Source organism: Callionymus lyra, chromosome 2, assembly GCF_982586985.1.
Source record: "Callionymus lyra chromosome 2, fCalLyr1.hap1.1, whole genome shotgun sequence".
Taxonomy (NCBI): Eukaryota; Metazoa; Chordata; class Actinopteri; order Syngnathiformes; family Callionymidae; genus Callionymus; species Callionymus lyra.
The window spans coordinates 35,056,606-35,077,522 of NC_141819.1; the positions used below are offsets into that span (position 1 = coordinate 35,056,606).

Below are 20,917 nucleotides of genomic sequence, written 5' to 3' on the forward strand. Positions count from 1 at the left end.
ATCCATCAAGCGCAAAGAGAGAGGAAGATCGTTCCAAAGCTTAGGAGCAACAGCCTGAAAAGATTTCTCTCCTCTGGTCCTGAGCCGTGAGCGTGGAACCATCAGTAGATGCTGATCCACAGACCTCAGAGCCCGAGCTGGGGTGTAAGGCTGGATCAGATCAGTGATGTAAGGAGAAGCCTGACCATGAATAGCTCTGAAAGTAAGAACCAGAATTTTAAAGTTGATCCTGAAAGAAACTGGAAGCCATCGAAGAGTTTTAAGGATCGGAGAAATGTGAGTTCTCCTACTTGAGCGGGTCAGAATTCTCGCTGCAGAGTTCTGAATCAACTGCAGACGAGACAACTCCTTCTTGTTAAGACATGAAAACAAACTGTTACAATAGTCCAGACGAGAAGAAACAAACGCATGGATTACAAGCTCCAGATCATGTTCCGACAACATTTTCCTAAGTTTAGAGATTTTTCTCAGTTGAAGGAAACAGTTTCTGGTCAGTTTTCTGCAGTGTCGAACAAGAGACATGTCTTTATCAAATACAAAGGTATATATATATAAAATATAAAGGTATATAGGTAGAACTTTATTGGTCCCTCAGGAGGTCTCATTCGGGAAATTGTTTTTTTTCCAAATTATCCACAGAAAATACAGCAATTTTCCGTAAAAAATAATCAAAATAAAATAAGAACAAAGAGAAATAAAGAGAAAGAACAAGATGATACAATTGAAGTCTAAAGATTAAGATAAAGAACATAGATCAAAGAAAAATAACAAAGACAAAGATACAAAGATTAACATAGAACAGAACATCTATTTAATAAGGTTCATAACAACAATTCTATGAATAGTAAACATTTTTATCTAATGCTTGTAATGTTGGTCAAACACTGGAGCTAAAAATAGTGTCATGATAACAATAAAATCCTATTGTAATGAACGAGTGAACATCTGCCCTTCATTGTCCACACACTCGTCCATATCATTCACACACACGCTCGGCAGGATGGAGCACGGATGACCTTGGCAGAAGTTCCACCTCCACATCTCTGCTGCCACTTTCTCCTCGCGGCATTGACGTCACTTTCATGACGTCAGCCCGGATATTTACCCAGCATCCCCCTTTCGCACCCCCGCCAAAAACCTCCCTTCACTCCCGCAAGTGTCTCCCGCCTGAATAACCATCTGAAATAAAGACTAAAAAATCAAGTTCGCTCGTCTCAAACCCATGAGCTGCAACATTCTAGAGTTCATGATCATCCATGTTATAAACATGGCGGCTAATAATAACAGGACAATGGAAGAAGGTCTATTTTTAGCTTCGGCGTGTCCACAGTCCAGCCTGATCAATCAAAGATACTATTATGTAATGAAGCAAACACACCCACATTTTATAATGAAGCGATGGATGAAGGGGGGAGACAAGGAGGGGGGTCTGTATCCAGCATGGTGATGTGGTTCAACATCTCGCACCTGATTGGTCGGAGCTGCAGCAGGGTTTACCTCAATGATGATACCTCACCGCGGCCACCCCCCCCCCCCCCATCTCTCCTCTTAATGCCCCCCCCTTCCCTCGGTAACACTATCAGTGACGAGGCTCCGTCAGGGGCGACCAGTGACGTCAGAGGCTAAAAATAGAGCAGCTGCCAGTAAAGAGGGGAGCCAGGAGAGAGATGAGGGGGATGACGTAGCTGCCCCGGTGGATCCTGACCTGGTTCTTATAGATGCATACATCGCTCTAGGACAATCAAATTAATAAAACATACAAACACATACTGTATTAGGAGGATTTCTAATATTCTATCGGTAAGAATCCGGACGTGGATTTGTTTCTTTAAAAGTCTAAATTTAGCAGAATGGTTGTAGGTTACTGGTGCGTGTGGATCTCTCAATGAAAGATGGCAACTTTTGCAGAACAGCGCCCTCTCCCGGAAAGATTGTGTTACAGCAACCATTTCTTTACGGTCCATCTCCAGTCACGCGTTTCTACAGATTTGACACGATTAAAAAGAGTTTTATGTTGTTTTTCATCCGATCTTCTCGTGATTATGGAAGAGTTGTTTTTATTAAAGCGGATGCTCGACACCTCCAAGAGTGAAATGACTTCCTCCTCCCCAAACATCCTGTGCTCAGAAGCGTCACTCTTGTTCCTGTTTTTGTTCTTCTCTTTTTGTCAATGGAACGAAATGAGAAAACAAATGGTCATGTTGGATGCAAAAGAAAAATAAAACTCTAAGAAGTTATTTTAAGAATTTCAATAAATAATTTTATATACATAAATATATGAAGTGTAATTATTATTGGTACATTTGAATAAAGTAAATAAATGAAATTGAAAACATGTATATATTTGAAAAGTCCTGATGTAATGGCATGATAGTTATTGCTGCTTAAACAGAATACATTAGATTCATGTCAAATAATTATCATGGAAAAGAGAATATTTATGAAATATATGAATAAAACCAATTGATTATTATTATGCTGAAGTACATCTGCACTATTTTTGTACGACTTTCATCTGGAAATAAATACTTTATGGAAGACTTTAATCTAATAATCAAGTATTTACTGTGGCTATAATCTTGTAATAAGGTAAGGTAAGGTAGAACTTTATTGATCCCTCAGGAGGTCTCCTTCGGGAATTTTTTTTTCCAATTAGCCACAATTACAGCAATTTTTCATAAAAAATAAATCTAAATAAAATAAGAACAAGAACAACAGATACTTTTACTTAATAATTGATTTCATTAGATTTTAATTAAATAACGCTGTACATGTAAGTAAGTAATGGTTATTTCTAAAGCGTCTTTCTAGAACAAGGATCACAAAGCGCTCGGAAAAGTAATAATATAATCATGAATTAAAATAGAAATAATACATTATTTTATTAGAAAATTATATATTTTTAAACATATAAAATACATTTTAAAGGGTATTTCAATCTACATTTTAAAGGGTATTTTTAATCTTTAAAAAAAAAAAGATATTTAGAAGTAAAAAAGAAAATGAAATTATTTATAAAAAACAATAGCAAATAAAAATTAAGTTTTTTCTTACTGAATTGAGACCTAAATTATGGGGAAAGTGTATGTAATTAATATAGATAAAACAAATGTAAGACAAAATAAAGACAAAATGTTTAGTTCTAGAAATATAAATCAAATATCTGAAAAGTTCTTTAAACTTGAAGCCAAAATATGCTTCTATTATGTAACCGTTACATGCCAGAGCTCAACAGAAACAATTTTCTCACAAATTGTGTGTATTTGTGTCTGAGACGGAACGTGAGACATGTTGGCGACTGAAACACACGTCACAATCTGACCTTGGTGTGTCTCTTGCCTCCGGCATTGTTCCACGACGCTCTGACGTAAAGCCTTTCTCTCTTCGACTCTGTTTCACTTCAACTTCTCACACACACTCGTGCCTCTGTAGGATGTTTATCTTTCCTCGCATCACTCCGTCTCTCAGATTTATTTGAATTCCAGACGGTTTGCTGGCAAAATATTGACGTTAAATTAAAATGACACTCAATGTGCTTAAATTCACAACAAAACCTATTGACACACATTTGTGTTGATGTTTCAAAACTTGACTTGTCGGTTAAAAGTTGTCAAGTCAGTTGTTTTTGTGTTTAAAAAAAAGCATCTAATGTGATGCAGAACAAAAGTGACGTTTGGAGTCCAACTCTTGAGCAAAGCAGCAACTTCGGTCTTGGATGAAAGGAAAAACTGAGTGAGTGGAGACACCAGAGCAGAGGTCATCAGCGCACACACACACACACACACACACACACACAACCCCCCCCACACACACACACACACACACACACAAAGACATGAACAAACTCACACAATGACACTTGCACAAACACAAACTCCACTACATCTTTTCTCGCGGCGTGGGAATTTGCCAACGGGCCTCAAACATCACACGAGGAAGGAGGCGAGAGCTGAGGAGGAGAGAAGGAAAACACACAAGGATGTGAATGTGTGTGTCCTTTTTGGTGTGTTTGAGAAGGAAATGTGTGTGTGTGTGTGCGTGCATAGGACTTTTTGGAGGAGCAGTTTTGTGGTTTAGTTTTTATATCCTAATAGAGGAGTAGGCGTGTGAGTAGATGTGTGTAGATGTATGTAATTGTGTGTGGTATCTATCTAGAGTTGTCTATCCTTTTTTGAAGTGTGTGTCTTTTTATATGTTTTGGTGTTTGTCAATATTTTAGTGTGTATCTATGAAGATGTGTGGTGGTTTACAAATAATTATCTGTTGTGTTTTCATTGAGACATGTTGGTGCATTTTTGTTTTGTTTTGTTTGTTTGAGTTATTGTTCATCAGTGAGAGGTTGTGTGTCTGCTGTTGCTTTAAACTGTGTGTGTGTACACAACACATTTGGATGTGTTGCATATTTATATATATTTTTTAGAGCAAATGTCTGTCTATTCGAGAGGCATGTGTGTGTAAGGGAGAGAGTGAAAGAGAAAATGTGTTGTTTTTGTTGTTGTTGTTATTTTAACGTGTTTTGTATTTTAAAAGATTTGTAAATTAAGATAAGATAAGGTCAGATAAGATATTCTTTTAGTTCTCCAACAATGGTCTTTGAATTTTTAGTTAATTTTGTGTTGTTGTTTAGTGTCATATTTTACTATGAGCCAGTTGTGTCTATTTTTGATTCAAGTTTTGTTTTTGTGTACTAACGCCTACAACGGGGTCATTTTGTCAGTTGTGTGTGTCAGGAGAGGATTCAAGTGGTTAACAAGATTTATTTGCTTTGTACTTCCAGTTTGTTTCACATTAGACCACAGGGAGTTGTAGATATGTCGGCAGTCGTCCAGGCAAAACACATCGTGAGAACATTAGGTCACTGTTGTGAGTCTGAAACACACACAGATGTTTGTGTTGCCAGAGAATGTGACATAATAGGTGACATTAACGTTTCCAAGTCAAGGTCAGTACTTGTGATTCTCTTAGGTATCCACGGAGATGTTGGATGACACTGTAGATAACTTTTACTTGATATTTTATTTTAGTTATTTTATGGTTTATATTTGAATTAAAAATGTGCATAAAATGTAATAATTAAAGGCTGTACATTTATTCTAAATGTACATTTAGAATTAACATGCAAATATACACGATCAGAGTTCATTTTATAAATTCTAGCCACTAGATGGCAGCAGTCATTAGCAGTCCCTGGCAGCTAAAAGAACAATGAAATCCTGCAAGATCCCTGCGATGCCTGAGGACGAGAGGATACAGTCGACTACAGCCGCTTGAAAAGCTAATGTTTGGACACATTTGGTTTTAAAATAAAATGAAAGCAGTTACGACTTCGTCAAGAGTCATGTGGTCTGTAAATTCTGACACACCAGAGTCAAGTACTCAACAATACTACTAATAAATCCTTGTTCCTACAGTATCGCAATGTATCGTATCGCCAGATTCATTCCAATACACACCCCTACTACTGATGCATGACCCTAGCTAGCCTGGAATGGAAAGGTTACCAATAGACAAATACATCTCCTGTTCTTAATATTATTTTTGAGATTTATTTGACATTAACTGTAATAGTAAGTCAACAAAGTGACTCTGGATCGAACCAAAACAAACAGTAAAAAGCGGCAAAAGCTGCTTGTCTGTTGCTCATCTTGCATCAGAGGAAACTGACTGTGACTACTGAGTCAACACTGAGGACAAACAATCACTCTGAACATATCTGAAACATAGAAGATGATGTTCTGAACCTGAAAACTGGAGCTTTAGTTTGTACTGTAACTAACCCGAGGTTTACCGTGTAAAGCAGGTTCGTCAAACAGAAGCTAAATAGAAGAGTCTTCTTCTCTCAACGTCTGCCCAGCAAACCACATCCAACACCAACATCTGATCTGAGAGCAGCTCAGGTCTAAATTTAGCCTGGCTGGGTGGAGAAGATGTGTCGAGTCAAGCAGCTCTGTTTATTATTTTTCTCTGTGACTTCTGACCTACAGCGAGGAGGAAGGACTATGGTCAGTGCAGGCACCATTGAAGTGTGCAGAGGGGCCCCACCGGGATGAAATCAACAAAAAACTACCTTCTGTTATTTGTATTCATGTTTTAAAAACTCCAATGTATTCCATTTAATTTAATGGACTTAAATAAACATACTGTTAAAATATAATGTTTACATTTTTGGGGGGGAAAAGTAAAAAATAACATTAAATAGAAAAAGGAAAAGTTAGTAAGTAATGGTTAGCAGTCTTATTTGTTAAGGATATCAAAATAAACATATAATTATTGCACAAAAATTGTGTAAATAGGGAGGGGAAAAAAATAAATAGAACAAAACATCACAACAACAATTACTTCAAAATTAAAATAACATGAGGGCTTGTTTACAAGTTTTTAAGTAAAAAACCCAATATATCAAAAAGTATATATAACACAACATTGTATTTCAAGCTACAAAAAAACTCAACAACAACTTTAAATGAAGAAGGATATGAATGCATCATCTGCAAAAAAACTTTTTTTGTAGAAATTTGGTATAAAATACAGGGATTACAATGACAAACTGGAAAATAGTTAATGCGGGACAACGGGGTTAAATATGGTAAATCCATGAATTATGCATTAATTAAGTATTATACTATTTAAAAGTGATTATTCTCTGGAGCTTGACCTGAGTTTGATCCAAACGTTTGATCCGAAGAGGACCAAGTGTGGCCTGAATGTTCATCTGCTCTGCTCCACTATCGATTATGAGATCCATGAGCAGTGGTCAGAGTCCGCCGTCCAGCTGTGCCCCGATCCATTAAGTCGCTGATCAGTATTAACAACATAAGAACCTGTTTAGGAGTGTAACACACCGGTCCAGAACCACATTGACACACACACACACATACACACACGAACAAGTGGAGACACTCAGTCTGATTACAGCCTCAGCAGTCGAGCTCTAGATTTGGCTCAACATCGATCCAAAAATCAAACAAGCTCCCTTCAGACTGGCTAGCAACTGCAGTTGGCTAGTTAAAGACACACACCGCGCACACACTCGCACACAAACACACAAAGCAAGTCTTGCCCGGCAACAGGACGGGCTCACGGCTCCTCTAATCATGTTCTTATGGCTCTAATTGGCTTCTTTGTGCATATAATGATCCGGGACGATGTCGGGCCGAGATCGGGCCACGTCCGCCTCCAATTAGCGCCGAGCGACCCGGGAGCAGCCAATCACGGCGCTGCCAGCGGGACACGAGACGGAGACACCTGCCGACACCACTTTGGTTCTGTGCTGCTCCCGAGATCACTTCAATCTCACGTCGATACCAGCGCGGGAATTATGTCTTTTTTTTAATTTTCATATGAATAAAAGTCAAGCTACTTTATAACCGTCTTATCATTCAGGCAATTATTTCCTTTTATCCTTCTGACCTTCTTGTTGTGAGCCTGTAGCACTGGTAACTTTGCAAGAGTTATAACATATTATTAAACTGTTTACGGTTTCAGTCATGAAAAAGTTTGGTTAACTTCAATACCGATTATGGCTAAAAAAAAAATTAAAAAAGACAATTGGCAGCAGAAATCAATAAAACAATGGATTATTTTAAATAAAGTTGGAAATTAAACACCCAATGTATTATAATAAATAAATGCCACAGTTTTGTATTTCGCATTAAATTCCATTGCTTTAATGTACAGTTAAACATATACTCATAATAACATAACATTTGTCTTAAATACATATATTTCTTTAATATAGTTTAACCTGTTATGAATCCCCCTTTGTGTCAGTCGCCTTAAATAACTTTGTGGCATCTACACTAGGTGGCGACAACCTTTATTGTGTATTATGTAAAGAGCCATTTAGGAACATTTCCCGCCAAATTAAATCTCACTTAGAGCTGTAATATCAGTTTGTTTGCTAAACTGAAACACCAAATTGAAGAGAAGACAAACAGTGGCAAAAATAATATGATAAATATTATCATAGTGAGTGTTCAGTCGAACAGAATAATGGAGATTAGGAAAAGTGACGAGGAGAGTGCAGGCGAGGTGGCACCACAAGACAAGAAGCAGCAAGAGTTCAAGATGCTCAGCTTTTCTCTGAAGGTAAGTAGGAAGAACAGGATTTAAAATAAATCATAGAGAACATGTTTTTTAAATATTTTTAGCTACATTTGAATGATAAGAAAATGTTGCTTCTTCTGAAAATATAACTCTTAACTCTCCAAAGAGATAGTAACTATACTATCCAAACCATTCAACTTTCCATTCAAATGTAAAAAAAAATGTATATTTAACTAACCTTTTTTTTCCTCTCCAAACGTTCCTATATAAACTGCAGGTGCTGCATCAAAGGTGTGAAGGAGCCACAGGTGTGTTGCAGAGCCCTGATCTTTAAGATCCTATATCTTCATCTGTACGTCCAAGTAGCCGTTTCACTGCCTGTTCTCATGATCTGATAGACTTTCATGTGGATTATTGTGTACCTTTCAAGACCAGCCTGGGACTTGGATTCCCTCGGTCTTAACGAGGTTTAACTAAACATTTAGCAACAGTGAGCGACTGCGCGGACACCATGTGACCCGTGACTACAATCAGTTTGTTTACGATGTCGAAATTACCTAATATATATATACATATATACATATAAATAGATGATGAAAGATTTTTCTCTAATTAACTAATGACATTATTGATACTTCAGTAATTATCATCAGGTGAACAATACAGGAAACACAAATGAAAACTCACTAAGATGGTTATTGTATGAAAAAGGTTTTTATTGAGAAAGGTCTTTGTTTTCTTCTGATGTTGTTATTTTTATATCAGCGTCAATCTTAAAATCTTTGTCTTGATTCGGTCGTGGTCTTGACTACACGGCTATTTTATTTTCCAAGTTTATTCTTTTTTTTTTGTCAATTTATCTGACCCACTACTATCGATGAATCCAACTATACATGTGTCTATAGATGGATGTGTGGATAGTACTAGTGCAAAATCAGTCATTTTAAAACGGTAGTTGAAATGCAAATACAAAATTGACATTTATACAGTAGCACATCATATAAACCAGAATTACTCATAACATTGCGAGGGTTTCCAGTGTGGACAGTGGACAGTGTGTGCTCTGGAAGTGCTCACAAAATTTCCGAGTAGTTCAAATTTATAACTCTGTTAGCCTTTTAACGTCTGCCACAAACAAGCATAAAATCTAGACTTGTTAAACTTTTTCCAGAACAATTATTTTTTTGAGGCTTCAATACAAGGTGAAAGTTACAGACGAGCATTATGGAGGTAGTTTGATGTTTTTAAGCATCTTTTTGGACAATGTTTGTCCCTTGGCGCTCAGTTGCTTTATTAAAATAAACATACATTTTTGTCATGAAAAACTGATTTCTCTAAAAATAATCCAAACCCTTAGTCGACATGAGGGCGAGTAGATAATGAGTGAAGTTTGAATTTTCGCTGAACTATCAATTCAATTCAATTTTATTTAAAGTGTCTTATCATAACAAAGTTATCTCAAGACACTATACAGTTGAAGTAAGACTATAGTTGATTAAGGAACATTAGATCCCAGCATTCAACTTTAAGACAAAAGATTTATCATGGAAAATGAAACCAAAACCAAAACAAGGATTCAAAATGTGTGCTTTTTCTGTCTGGTTACTAGCGTGTCTCGCATCCCTACATCTGACTGGTCTTATCCATCTTGTATCATAAACGTACCTGCTTTCAACAGACCATCTGTCCATCCATTTTATTTACCTTTTCCTTCTCACTCTCTACCCGAACGATCTATACATTCATTTTATTTACCCTCCTTCCACCCTCCACATAAAATTAAAGATCCTCCATGAAACCATCAGGTTGTACGTATCCACCGATCCACCATCTAATTTAGTATAACATCCAGCATCATCCATTTATTTCCCCCTCCATCTGTCAGTCAATAAACACATGTATGTATTGTCGATTCAGTCCGATAACTACCCAACAGTTATCGTTACGTAACTTCAGAAATCAGAGCTTTTCTAGCAAACATATGTGGGGAGGTTCTTCCAGCATCATTCTCAATCCAACAGCAGTGACATCACAGCCCATAAACAGAGAACATCTGCAGCTCCGACTGGTCCGGTTCAGGAGAGAAGGACTCGAGCGAACAGACTAAACAAGTCCGCTGTGAGTTTCTAATGTGTCTGACTCTCCTAACAGATTTGACTGAAGGGGGTCGGAGACCACTTGCCTGGAGGACAGAGCCGTACGAGAACGTTCACACAGAACTCCAAACATCTGGCAGAATGAAAGGACCTATAGAGTAATGAATTGGGCGCCATGGCAACAAAAACAATACACTGTGATGAAGACCTGGAGGCGAGTTATGTTTTAAGAATGTTAACTCATTTCAGAATCTCCTCCTTATGTGTTGTTTACTGGCTGCAATGTGTCAAAAATCATTTGATCAAAACTGAATTTAAATGAATATAAATATAAACTTTTGAAGTCATTTTTGACAACTTTACCAACTATTCTCTGTGATTAGAAATGCCACATTAAATAAAAAATAAAACTTTAAATGAGTAGCTTACATCACAGTAGATGACATCTTTCAAACTATTGCAGGAGCTAAGGTCTCGAGCTTTTGGTAAGCTTGTTTCATAACTTCCTCTCACAGGAAATATCAAATTCCCATCAAATGTATTTACTTATACCGTTTAGGGAGTCTCTGCATAATTGTTGTGTAACTGTTCCTTATTGTATCTCAGTCACTGACGGATTTATAGGTCAGGATATCAACATTAATACACTTTTATACTGAACAAAACATCCGGAGAGTCGCATAAAAAGGACTTGGCGGCCCTGATTTGCCCCCAGGGGGACTTGAGTTTTAATTATTATTATTATAAAGATTCAACAAATACTTATATATATATATAAATAATTAAACAATTTCCCAAAGGATATCTCCAGAGGTATTAACAAAGTTTATCCATCTATCTATTGAATATAAAAACATTATTAAATATATTTAAGGGTACAAAAATTAGAATATCAATTTAAAAATATAATATTATATATATATAATATATATATATATACTGTATATATATATGTATAGATAGATAAAACTTTATTGAGCCCTCCCGGTTCCTGAATAATAATTTTCTAAAATCAAATAATTCCCAGTGCAAACAAACGCTTGCTAACAAATGACACATCGATCTGATGTTCACTGTCTTTGTCACTTCAGAAAAATACACAGTTAAAGTTTTAAACACGTCTGAACCGAAACTTGGCACTGAAAGAAGAAGCATGTTTGGACAACGAAATAAAGCATTTCAAAATAACGGATGTTTGACACTCGGTATATATACTCAGAATATATATGTTATTTTTAAATGTTATATTTAATTTACTAGCATAACTTGTCGTTTAACAGTGCATTAATAAAAATGTCTTATCCAGAAAGAAAATGCCAACAGTTTTATAGAATAATTTATAATTGTAAAAATATATTTCCACACTCATGCTTCAAGAACATCATTGTGTATTGGTTACTAAACAACATGCTAGCTCATGAAGTAAAAAGACGTTGTCGTGACTCTGTGTTTACATTGTCACTCCACATGCTGGTGGTTAGCTGTGAACTTTGACCTCGCCCAGAGAGGAGCGGGTGTCCTCCCAGAGGTCCACACTTCTACGACCTCACGTGCAAAGGTCGTGGTAAATGAGGAGCTGGTCATGTGACACCCTCGGGTCATAAAAAGAAATGTAGATTTAAAAAAATATACATTTGTCTAAATCAATAAAGCGTGTTGCCTTTACGTCACAAGTACACAACAGGCCTGTAGCAACAACCACACAAAAGCAATGTCAACGCTGGACAAACTCGTTCTGCTGACAGAAGGATGGTATTGTGTCTCTCTGACGACAAAAAGGTTTTCTCTGCGCAAGAAACCCTAAATTAAATCTATAGAGTGACGTCAAGCTCCAGCAACATTTCTGGCTGAAAAAGCAACAATTGTACTCGGGAGTTGTTTGCACATGATGACTCAGCAGCTACGGCACAATCTGGACGCGCTACACTTCGCGTCACGCCCCAGATTGTGGGATCAATTTTCGGACAATGGAGCCGCCAGACGAGCGGAGAGAAGCTCTGGTGCTGAAGCCTCCACAGAAGGACCTGTGTTGTGACCAGCTGAAGAATCGTCTGCGTCTTACAGGACTTTTGTGGAGTTGGTCGGCAACACCATCGACTCATCTGATGGGTTAACAACCATTTGTTCAAAACACACATTCAGTCGTTTCTATACTATCAACACTTTTGTATCCAACATTTTTTAGGGAAATTGCAACACTTTGTCTGCAAGAAAATAGCTACTGTTATTGACTCATTTAATCATTTAGTGAACATGTATTAGCTTAGATTTATTAACTGGTGACAAAAAGTAAATCATTCAACTGAAAATGTCAAATATTCTAAAACAAATAAGATTAAAGCTATTTATAATTTTTATCACATTTTTTTTTCAATATTTTCCTCTTTATATCTTATATTTAATTGTGTGTTTCATTTCAATATCATCTATTTTACATCACAAGTTTACATAAGTAAGTATACTTAGAAATCACTCATGTGCAAAATGTTTCTCGGGTTCATGAGGGTCCGTTTTGAACTGTATGATTTTTTTATTGTAAAAATAAAACTTTGAAGATGCCACAGAAGTTTTTCAACAAAATCAACAAGTTTCTGGCTGAGGATGAACTGATGAGGTTTCATGATACAGTGTCTTCACTTTGAAAGGCCACTAGATAGCAAAGTGTAATTTACTATATATGAGGGAAGCATAAAGGAATATAAATCTTATTTATTATTGTTAATATTGTTTCTGTTTCTCAAGACGTTCTCTTTTTTTGAACTGGATGAGGTCTACATAGTTATATTTGAGAACTTCGAAGTGAGATGACTCTTGATAGTCACTTTACACTTATTTTACAGAATAATATAATAATATAAAATGTGTTGCTGCTTTTAATCATACACAAGGAAACAAGTTGTTATTTTTGGCAAACTGTGTAATGACGTAGTTCTAGCATGAGTAAAGTTAAACATTCAAATGAATGTACGTAGATGATTTACATAAGTTCACTTGTGCATGCATGCGTTTCATTTTGTCTCACTATTTGTTCAGGTTCATTGTTTCAGGTACCTTTCCTACATCGCTCATCTTTTTAATCCTATTACAAAATCTAATTTTATTGTTATATTTATAAGTTTGTGGTAATAGAAATGTACAAAATATTATTAAAGCAATTATTTTTTTGCACTAATAGTAATTACTGCCAAGATTATTTACAAATAAATACAAACATTAAACATCATTTAAAAAAATATATTTTAATATAACCATTACATTAGTTAATATCTTATATTGTACACTTAACTGTTATCTTTATATTTGTCAACCTTAATATGCGAAAATTTGTTAACATATTGTTTAATGCAGTTAAATTATTTAAACAATATTTAATTATTATTATTTTATTTGCTTATTTTTACAGATATTTAGGGGAATTCACTATATGAATATAAATTAATATGTATTTCTTAATTGTTTCTTTTCTTGTATTTTCTTGTTCTTGTATCTTTGGTCTATTCTATATCATTTTAGTATTTATAATTTATATAATATAATATATTTTTAATTGACATTTTAAATGCATCAACTTTTTTTGTATTTAAAACAAGGGTTTTTTGCACATATTCTTATTAAAGCTAAATAAATACTATCCCTTTAATAGTAAAATAAGGCATTTTAATACATAAACTGTTGAATTTCCATTTAAATATTTACTAATTAATGTGTTTTTTGCTGCTTAACGTTTACATTTCTCCGCCGCGAATCAGACAATTATAATCTTTTCAAATAGTCGGGACATTTTGTTCTCAACATCTTCACGAGCACATGAAACCGTTTTGCACTTGATTAAATACAGTGGATGTTTGTCGTCAGCTTGACGATCTCCGTGACGCAAAAGTTGAGATTTCATGAGTCTTCGTAAACAACCCGACAGAACCCGTCACACACCCACATGCGCGCACTGATGCACGTAAATGTTTATTCGTCAGAACCAACTGTAAAACCTCAACATATTTACGAGTGAGACAATGACGAGCGTTGCAGCTGCGACTCTGGGAACAGGATGCAGAGTTTAAAGGTTTTTTTTTTTGACCAGAACCGTCCCGACCCAAGTCTGTCTTTACCCCTTTTTCACTCTCATGTGGTCGCCTCATCAGTCGCGGTGTGTTTGAAGGCCTTTTAATTTGGGCGCTGACGTTACGAAGACTCAGATTGTTACTCATTGCATAAACAAGATGACGGTGTAGAGATGTTCACAACCTTCTTCTCTTTCTGATCTCAAGACTCACAGGATTACGTTGTCAACTGTGTGTTTCTGATGTAAACAACTATTTTTCAAAGTGTCTTTCTGAAAGGAAATACTCATTCTGTACAAGAGGTAACATCCGCTCTGATATTTGGCTTGTACAGTAGATCCTGGTGCAACTACCATAATGTACTGCAAAAGTTGAATATCTGATCAGCTCAAATATATTGTAATTGTTGTTTTGGTGATTGTTTTGAACGTACTGCTGTTTGATTTATTAGGCCAAACCAAAACCAAAGATTTTTAGGTTGTTCAGGTGTTCTCCCAGGTCTGCCCCTGGACCTCCTAAATTTCAAACACATAAGCAAAGGCATCTAAAACTTGAATATCGCAATATATTTTGCTGTCATATTGCATTTTATTATATGTATTTAATGTTTTATATTTTAATAAAGTTTGGAAATAAAATCAAACTTCTGGCCAGAAGACGGCAGAAAGTCATTACGTCCAGCTAAAGCAACAAAGAAATCGTGTGAGACAACACTAATGAACTGAGAATGAGAGGATACAGTCGACTCTAGCAGCTTGCAAAGCTGATGTTTGCACATATTTTGGTTTCAAAACAAAGAAGTTCTAAGCAGTTATGACTTCGTCAAATTCATCATCACCAGAGTCAAGTACTCGGAGAATACTACAAAAACATCCTTTTTTCGTGATACATATTAGATTGATAACGTATGGTATTGATTCTTGCCAATACACACTCTGGTAACAAAATTCACCTAAACGTCCGGACAGGTCGCAGTTCTCCTCTGAGTACCTCTGTACCTTGTTGTGTAGGTAAACATAAGCCACAAGTGTAGTTTATGATCATCAACTAATGGGAGTTCAACCCCAGCCCTTTGTTTTAGATTGACGAACATAGAAGGACATAACCTAAAGCCTAAAGTGTCAAACCAAATAACACAAGGAGCCCAAATCCTTTGGCCATCACGGGCTGAACATGTCTTAGATTAAACATTAGCATCGGTGTCACCATCTCAAGATGGACATTAATGCACTTTGACTTTGGCCAAACTAGCCAGTGGGCCACTTAAAAAGTCTTTATGGGCCAGATTCAGCCCCCAGGACTGGAAGGCAGGTTCTCCTCAGGTAGCCCTGAAAACATATGGTTACCTGCATACATTAATTTTGCCACTAAGTAATCACCGATCGTCTCCAAATACCCAATAGTCTAATGACACTGACCTATAAAGTGATTTCGTCACCTCTGTAAACATCTTTACTGCTGGCGCTCAATATAACTGACGACCAGGTCCACCTCATGACCTTATTAGCAGTTATCTAGAATAAATAATGATTTATCTAGTCGTGACGTGGACGGGGAAGAAATCTGTTGACTTATTAAAAGAAGCAGAGACACACCACACAGGATTGTGGAGTGATAGAAGGTACTTATGAAAGTGAGATGTGAAGTGAGTAATAAGAACGACACCTCGGACAGGATTAGTTAGATCGTAGAATTTCTCAGGCCACATTTTAATAAGCACAGCGACGCTCGGTCCTCAGATTGGATCGGACAGCTACAAGTACTTTGATGAAAGGATTAGGTTTGATCCATGAGTGCCGCGTTGCACCTTCTCACCTTTTCGCACCCGATTACTTGGATTCGGGAAGATTAAAGAAGTACTTCCAGTCACTAATTTCACTTGTCAATTTGGCTTTCTTATTATTCTAACGTTCTTCTATGATTTATACTTTAATACAGTGTGAGTAAAACGTATTTTTATTCACAACTAACGTGCAAATATTTATGGCATTTGTTCATTATTGTGTTGCAATTAAACCTCTGGCCACTAGATGGCAATCATGACGTCCTCCGCAGATAAAGTAACAATGAAATCATGCTAGGTCCCGGCTGTGACTGAGGACAAGTGGATACAGTCGACTCCAGCAGCTTTTAAAGCTGATGTTTGGATATATTTTGGTTTAAAAACAAATGAAAGCAGTTTTTAAAGAGTCATGTGGTCTGTAAATAATGCAACACCAGAGTCAAGTACTCAAGAAAAAATGTGTATTATTGTCTGTTACTAGAATATCACGATATTTGCCGATGTATCGTGACACGTATAGTATCGCCATATTCTTGCCAATTCACACCCCACATACCTACATATTAATTAGTAGTATTTACTTTAAACATGTACTTTATGTTTAGTCTAATCTGTATGTAAATGTAATCTTTTTTTTGGAATTTGCTCTCAAATAATCTGAAGACAAACTTATTCTGGTCATTGCAGCAAAACCTAAACTCAGAGGCGACAGAAGATGCTCCCAGAGGTCGCAACAAAAGTAAGACAGTTTAACTCGTGTCATTGGGAATGAGTTGTCCAAGTTAGAAATTCACTCTTTATTTGAGGCACATTTGATATCAATACTGTAGATGCCTTTTTCATCTCATCTATTCTCTTTCATTGTGCGTGATGTCTGCCGTGTGTTGTGTCCGACTTTCTAGGGACCCTGAACTCTAGAAAATATAAACAGACAAGTTAAAGAAGTTGTTTTGAGTTTTGGACTGAAGTGTCGTTTGCGAATTGAGGTTGATGGCTCGGAGTGATGGAAGAATTGAACAGAAAAGGAAAAAGTACTTTAAAGGTAACCTGATGCTTATTTAAAAAATGGTTTGTTTAGTTTTCCAAATCAGGAGGTACTTTTTTAACCAACTAGAATTGAAGAAAAACTGAACTTTCATTACTTGAACTGAAGTTTTGCGTCTTCCCGGCTCTATCTTGACCCAGCAGTGATTCTATCTGTACTTCGCAACAGGAAGACATGTCGGCGCACATCTGGCCTACCGTCTGCGCTTCTGCACGATGTCGATGGGGTGGTTGACCGCACACGGGGAGCCGCAGATATTCCCGCTGCGCACTTTGAAGAGCCGGTCCTGGTGCTGCGCGGCGGGCGCCAGGTACACGGAGTTGTTGGGTAAACTCATGACCCTCTGCTCGGACTCCCTTCTCCACTAATCCTCCTCTTCCTCCTCCATAGCGGCCGGAGCTCGCGCGCTCTCCCCGCGGTTCCCCCGCGTGTGGACCGCTGGACGCGCGTGGGTCCTCGCTGCTCGGCGCGAGACGGAGTGACGAGGAGCGCGAGCGTGACGAGTGTCACTCGAGCTCAGAGACTGACGAGCAACGTGGTCCAGTAGAATCCACATGGAGGAGTTCAGCACAGAACTCTTTCACTTGAACTCTCCACCTCCTCCTGTGTGTGCGCGCGCGCGTGTGTGCATGTCTTCCTTCCATTCAAGCTGGCTTTCATGTGTGTGTGCGTGTGTGCGTGTGTGTGTGTGTGCGTGCGTGTGTGTGTGTGTGTGTGTGTGTGTGTGTGTGTGTGTGTGTGTGTGTGTGTGTGTGTGTGTGTGTGTGTGTGTGTGTGTGTGAGAGAGAGAGAACTGATTGCTTCCAGACTTGATACTTTAACTTAAATTGAACATTTGCTAAGCAGCTTTACATTTTTTTTAAATTTAGTAATATAATCGTTTATGTAAATATTGTGTATACAAAAACTTTTAATAAAGTTGTTCATATACATGTGTATACATAATACACACAATTAAACACTCACACACGTAAAGATTTGTAACTGTACATCTGTCCATCCGCAAAAAAAAAAAAAAAAATTAAAATGTTGTTCTGTGAGTCGGGTTCCACTCGAGGTTTCTGCCTTCTAAAAGGAAGTTTTTCCTCGCCATTGCTCAAAGTACAGCTCACTGTACAGTGTTTTGTTTCTTGCTCTTTGTTGAATTGCTGGGATCTATTTTTCCTTAATCAACTGTAGTCTTATTTCAACTGTATAGTGTCTTGAGATAACTTTGTTATGATAAGACACTTTAAATAAAATTGAATTGAAATTGAATTGTAGTTCCATCTGGACTCAGGAATCCTTTGAGGGATTTGTCACTCACTTGAATGGCTTCTAACCGTTCTTGCTCGTTCCTAGCTTTGCTCAGAAATCCCCCCCAAAAAGTTTTTTTTAAAACTTTAGTAAACAAACAACGATAATTGACGATAATTATGTACGACTTTTTTACTTCGGAAAAAATCATTTTAATGTGCTAATGCTGATAGTGGTCTAGTGGTTAAGACTTTTGCTTCGATCAAACCCATTTTGTCAATCATGGATCCGAATGTAGGCTTTAAATTTCAGAATGTTTCTGGATATTTTTTTTACGGGTAATATAAAATTAATGTAAAATATTGTTCATGAAATTGTAGTTTATAAATAATACACAAATATACTTTTTATTTTATAATTTACTAATTTACCTATAACACCTTTAAATTGGTTTGTCTGTTAAAAATAACACAAAAAAGAATGACAGATTTCTTCTGATCCATCTGGATTAGGGAAGCCTTTGAAGAATTAGTCATCCACCGGTGTGGCTTCTAACCGCTGTGGCTCTTTGTTAGCTTTTTCCAAAAAAAACCTAAAAGAACGAAATGCTACATGAATCCAAAAACTTCAATATGACATAAGGTAATGTGTATTTGATAATTATTCATGGTTGCTAGCAGATATCGCAACATTTCTGCCGCCATAAATAACAATGCTAATGTGCTAATGCTAATGGTGGTCTAGTAGACTTTTGCTGTGAACAAACACAATTTGATAATCATGGACGTTTTCTTTCCTTTCCTTTTCTAGGTTCTGACGACTTTAACTTTTTAAATAGTGTATATTATCATTTTGAATGTGTTAAGTGTGACTGATCGGTGATCGTTTAAGAGAAAAATCAAATAAAGGTTTTATGGAGTTTTAAAGTAGATACTTAAAGTGAGAAATAGTGTAAACACGCCTCCGAAGGGTGACGAGACGCGACGATCCCACTGCAACCATCATCATCCAACGCGCTGACAGGCGGAGTTGACATCATAGTCAAATATTTGTCTTTTGAGTAACAGGGCAGGACGTGTCTGTGGTCATGTCAGCGAGGGATGGACGTCAACCACAAAATACAGCTTTAGTTTGATAAATGTAGAAGTCAAAACCAACCAAAATATGTTTCTCTGGCATGTCAAAGGAAAAGAGAAAGTTTAGTTTTTTTCTTCAGTTTGAGAGACTTTTTACTGTTGTGAACCAAAACAGAGGTAACTAGGACATGCAGGCAAAACCAAGCCAAACACATGCAAGCAGCCGCTAATAAAGGCTCGCTTTATTCCACCTCTTAATGGAAGAGATATAAAAGCTCCTGCCAACAAACTTCCCGGGGCGCCGTGTTTGAAAAAGAAAAAAAAAAAACACATGCTGCACTGGACGTTTTACTGAGAATGAGGTGTTTGTGAGGCCGCAGTGAAACCCAACCCTGCAGACCATGCGGCCCGGCCGGCACATCTGCCCGATGGCTCCGATGACATTTAGCGCATTAATGCCAATGAGCTGCGGCGCCGGACGCATGTTTACTCATGTGTCAAACTGGTTTCCACTTCTTCATAAAACATGGAGTTTCACTGAACCCGATATGATACGAGCCTGGCGTGATCGGATCTGAGCCTGTGGAGGTCCGAAGGGAGCACGTAGGCCCGGCTTCAGGTCTGACACAAAACATCTGGCTGAAGGAAACAGAAGGTCTGTGGCTAATTTTACTGTTGTATTCATTGTTGTTTATTGTAAGGTAGTCATAATGGACTCACAAATTGTGTCTGTTCACAGAAAAATTCTCAACCAACATTAGCATTATTATATACAGGAGTTAAAACTATATTAGTGTCAGCTAAGGTAAGGTAAGGTAAGGTAAAACTTCATTGATCCCTCAGGAGGTCTCCTTCGGGAAATTGTTTTTTACCACTAGCCAGCAGTTTTTCATAAACAATAAAAAATGATACATAAAAAATAAAATAAGAAGGACACAAAGAGGAAGAACAAGATGATACAATCTAAGTCTTAAGATAAAGATAAAGAACATAGGTCAAAGAAAAACAACAAAGACAAAGGATACAAAGACTAACATGGAACAGAACATCCAGATACTCTCACTCCACTCTTACCCACGAACTCAGAATTGTACAATTTAATAGCCCGAGGGATGAATGAGTCCCTGAGTCTATTTGTTTTGCACCTGGGTAGGAGCATTCGTGCACTCATTCTGCTTCTCTGCTCACTGATGAAAGTGTTCAGAGGATGACTGACATCATCCATGATGGACAGTAGTTTGTTCAATGATCTCCTCTCAGCTAGTGATCTATAATTATGACATATTGTTAAAAAGTCATATTGAAGTTTATGAATTGATAAAAAGTTTAGTTTTTTGTATCTTTGGAGTAAGCTTACGAAGAGCAACAGAGGATAAAAGCCATGCAGATGACAAATACATTGATATCTTACTATTATTGACTTTAAAAGACTGAAGAGCCTGACTGACCTTTGGTTGGCGGGCCACATGCGGCACATTTCTTGTATTTCTTTGGCCTTAACAGGGGCAAAGATTTATTCATTCACCGTTTTTCAGAACTATCCTTATTGGTGATTTCTTTTATTTTATTTTCAATGT

The 20,917-nt window shown here is 37.1% G+C and overlaps 1 protein-coding gene across 6 annotated transcripts in view; it reads right to left on the bottom strand.

Moving 5' to 3' along the window:
• LOC148086659 (3',5'-cyclic-AMP phosphodiesterase 4C-like) overlaps positions 1-20,917 on the bottom strand; it is a 97,049-nt gene that overhangs the window by 20,076 nt on the left and 56,056 nt on the right. Inside the window, exon 1 of one of the 6 annotated variants that reach the window (XM_087784840.1) lies at positions 17,226-17,576. The exons of the other annotated variants lie outside the window; for them this stretch is intronic. Coding sequence (XP_087640966.1) covers positions 17,226-17,365 — 140 coding nt within the window. The 5' untranslated portion in view covers positions 17,366-17,576. Of the gene's footprint in view, positions 1-17,225; positions 17,577-20,917 lie in introns of those variants that run through there. 6 annotated transcript variants of the gene reach the window in all.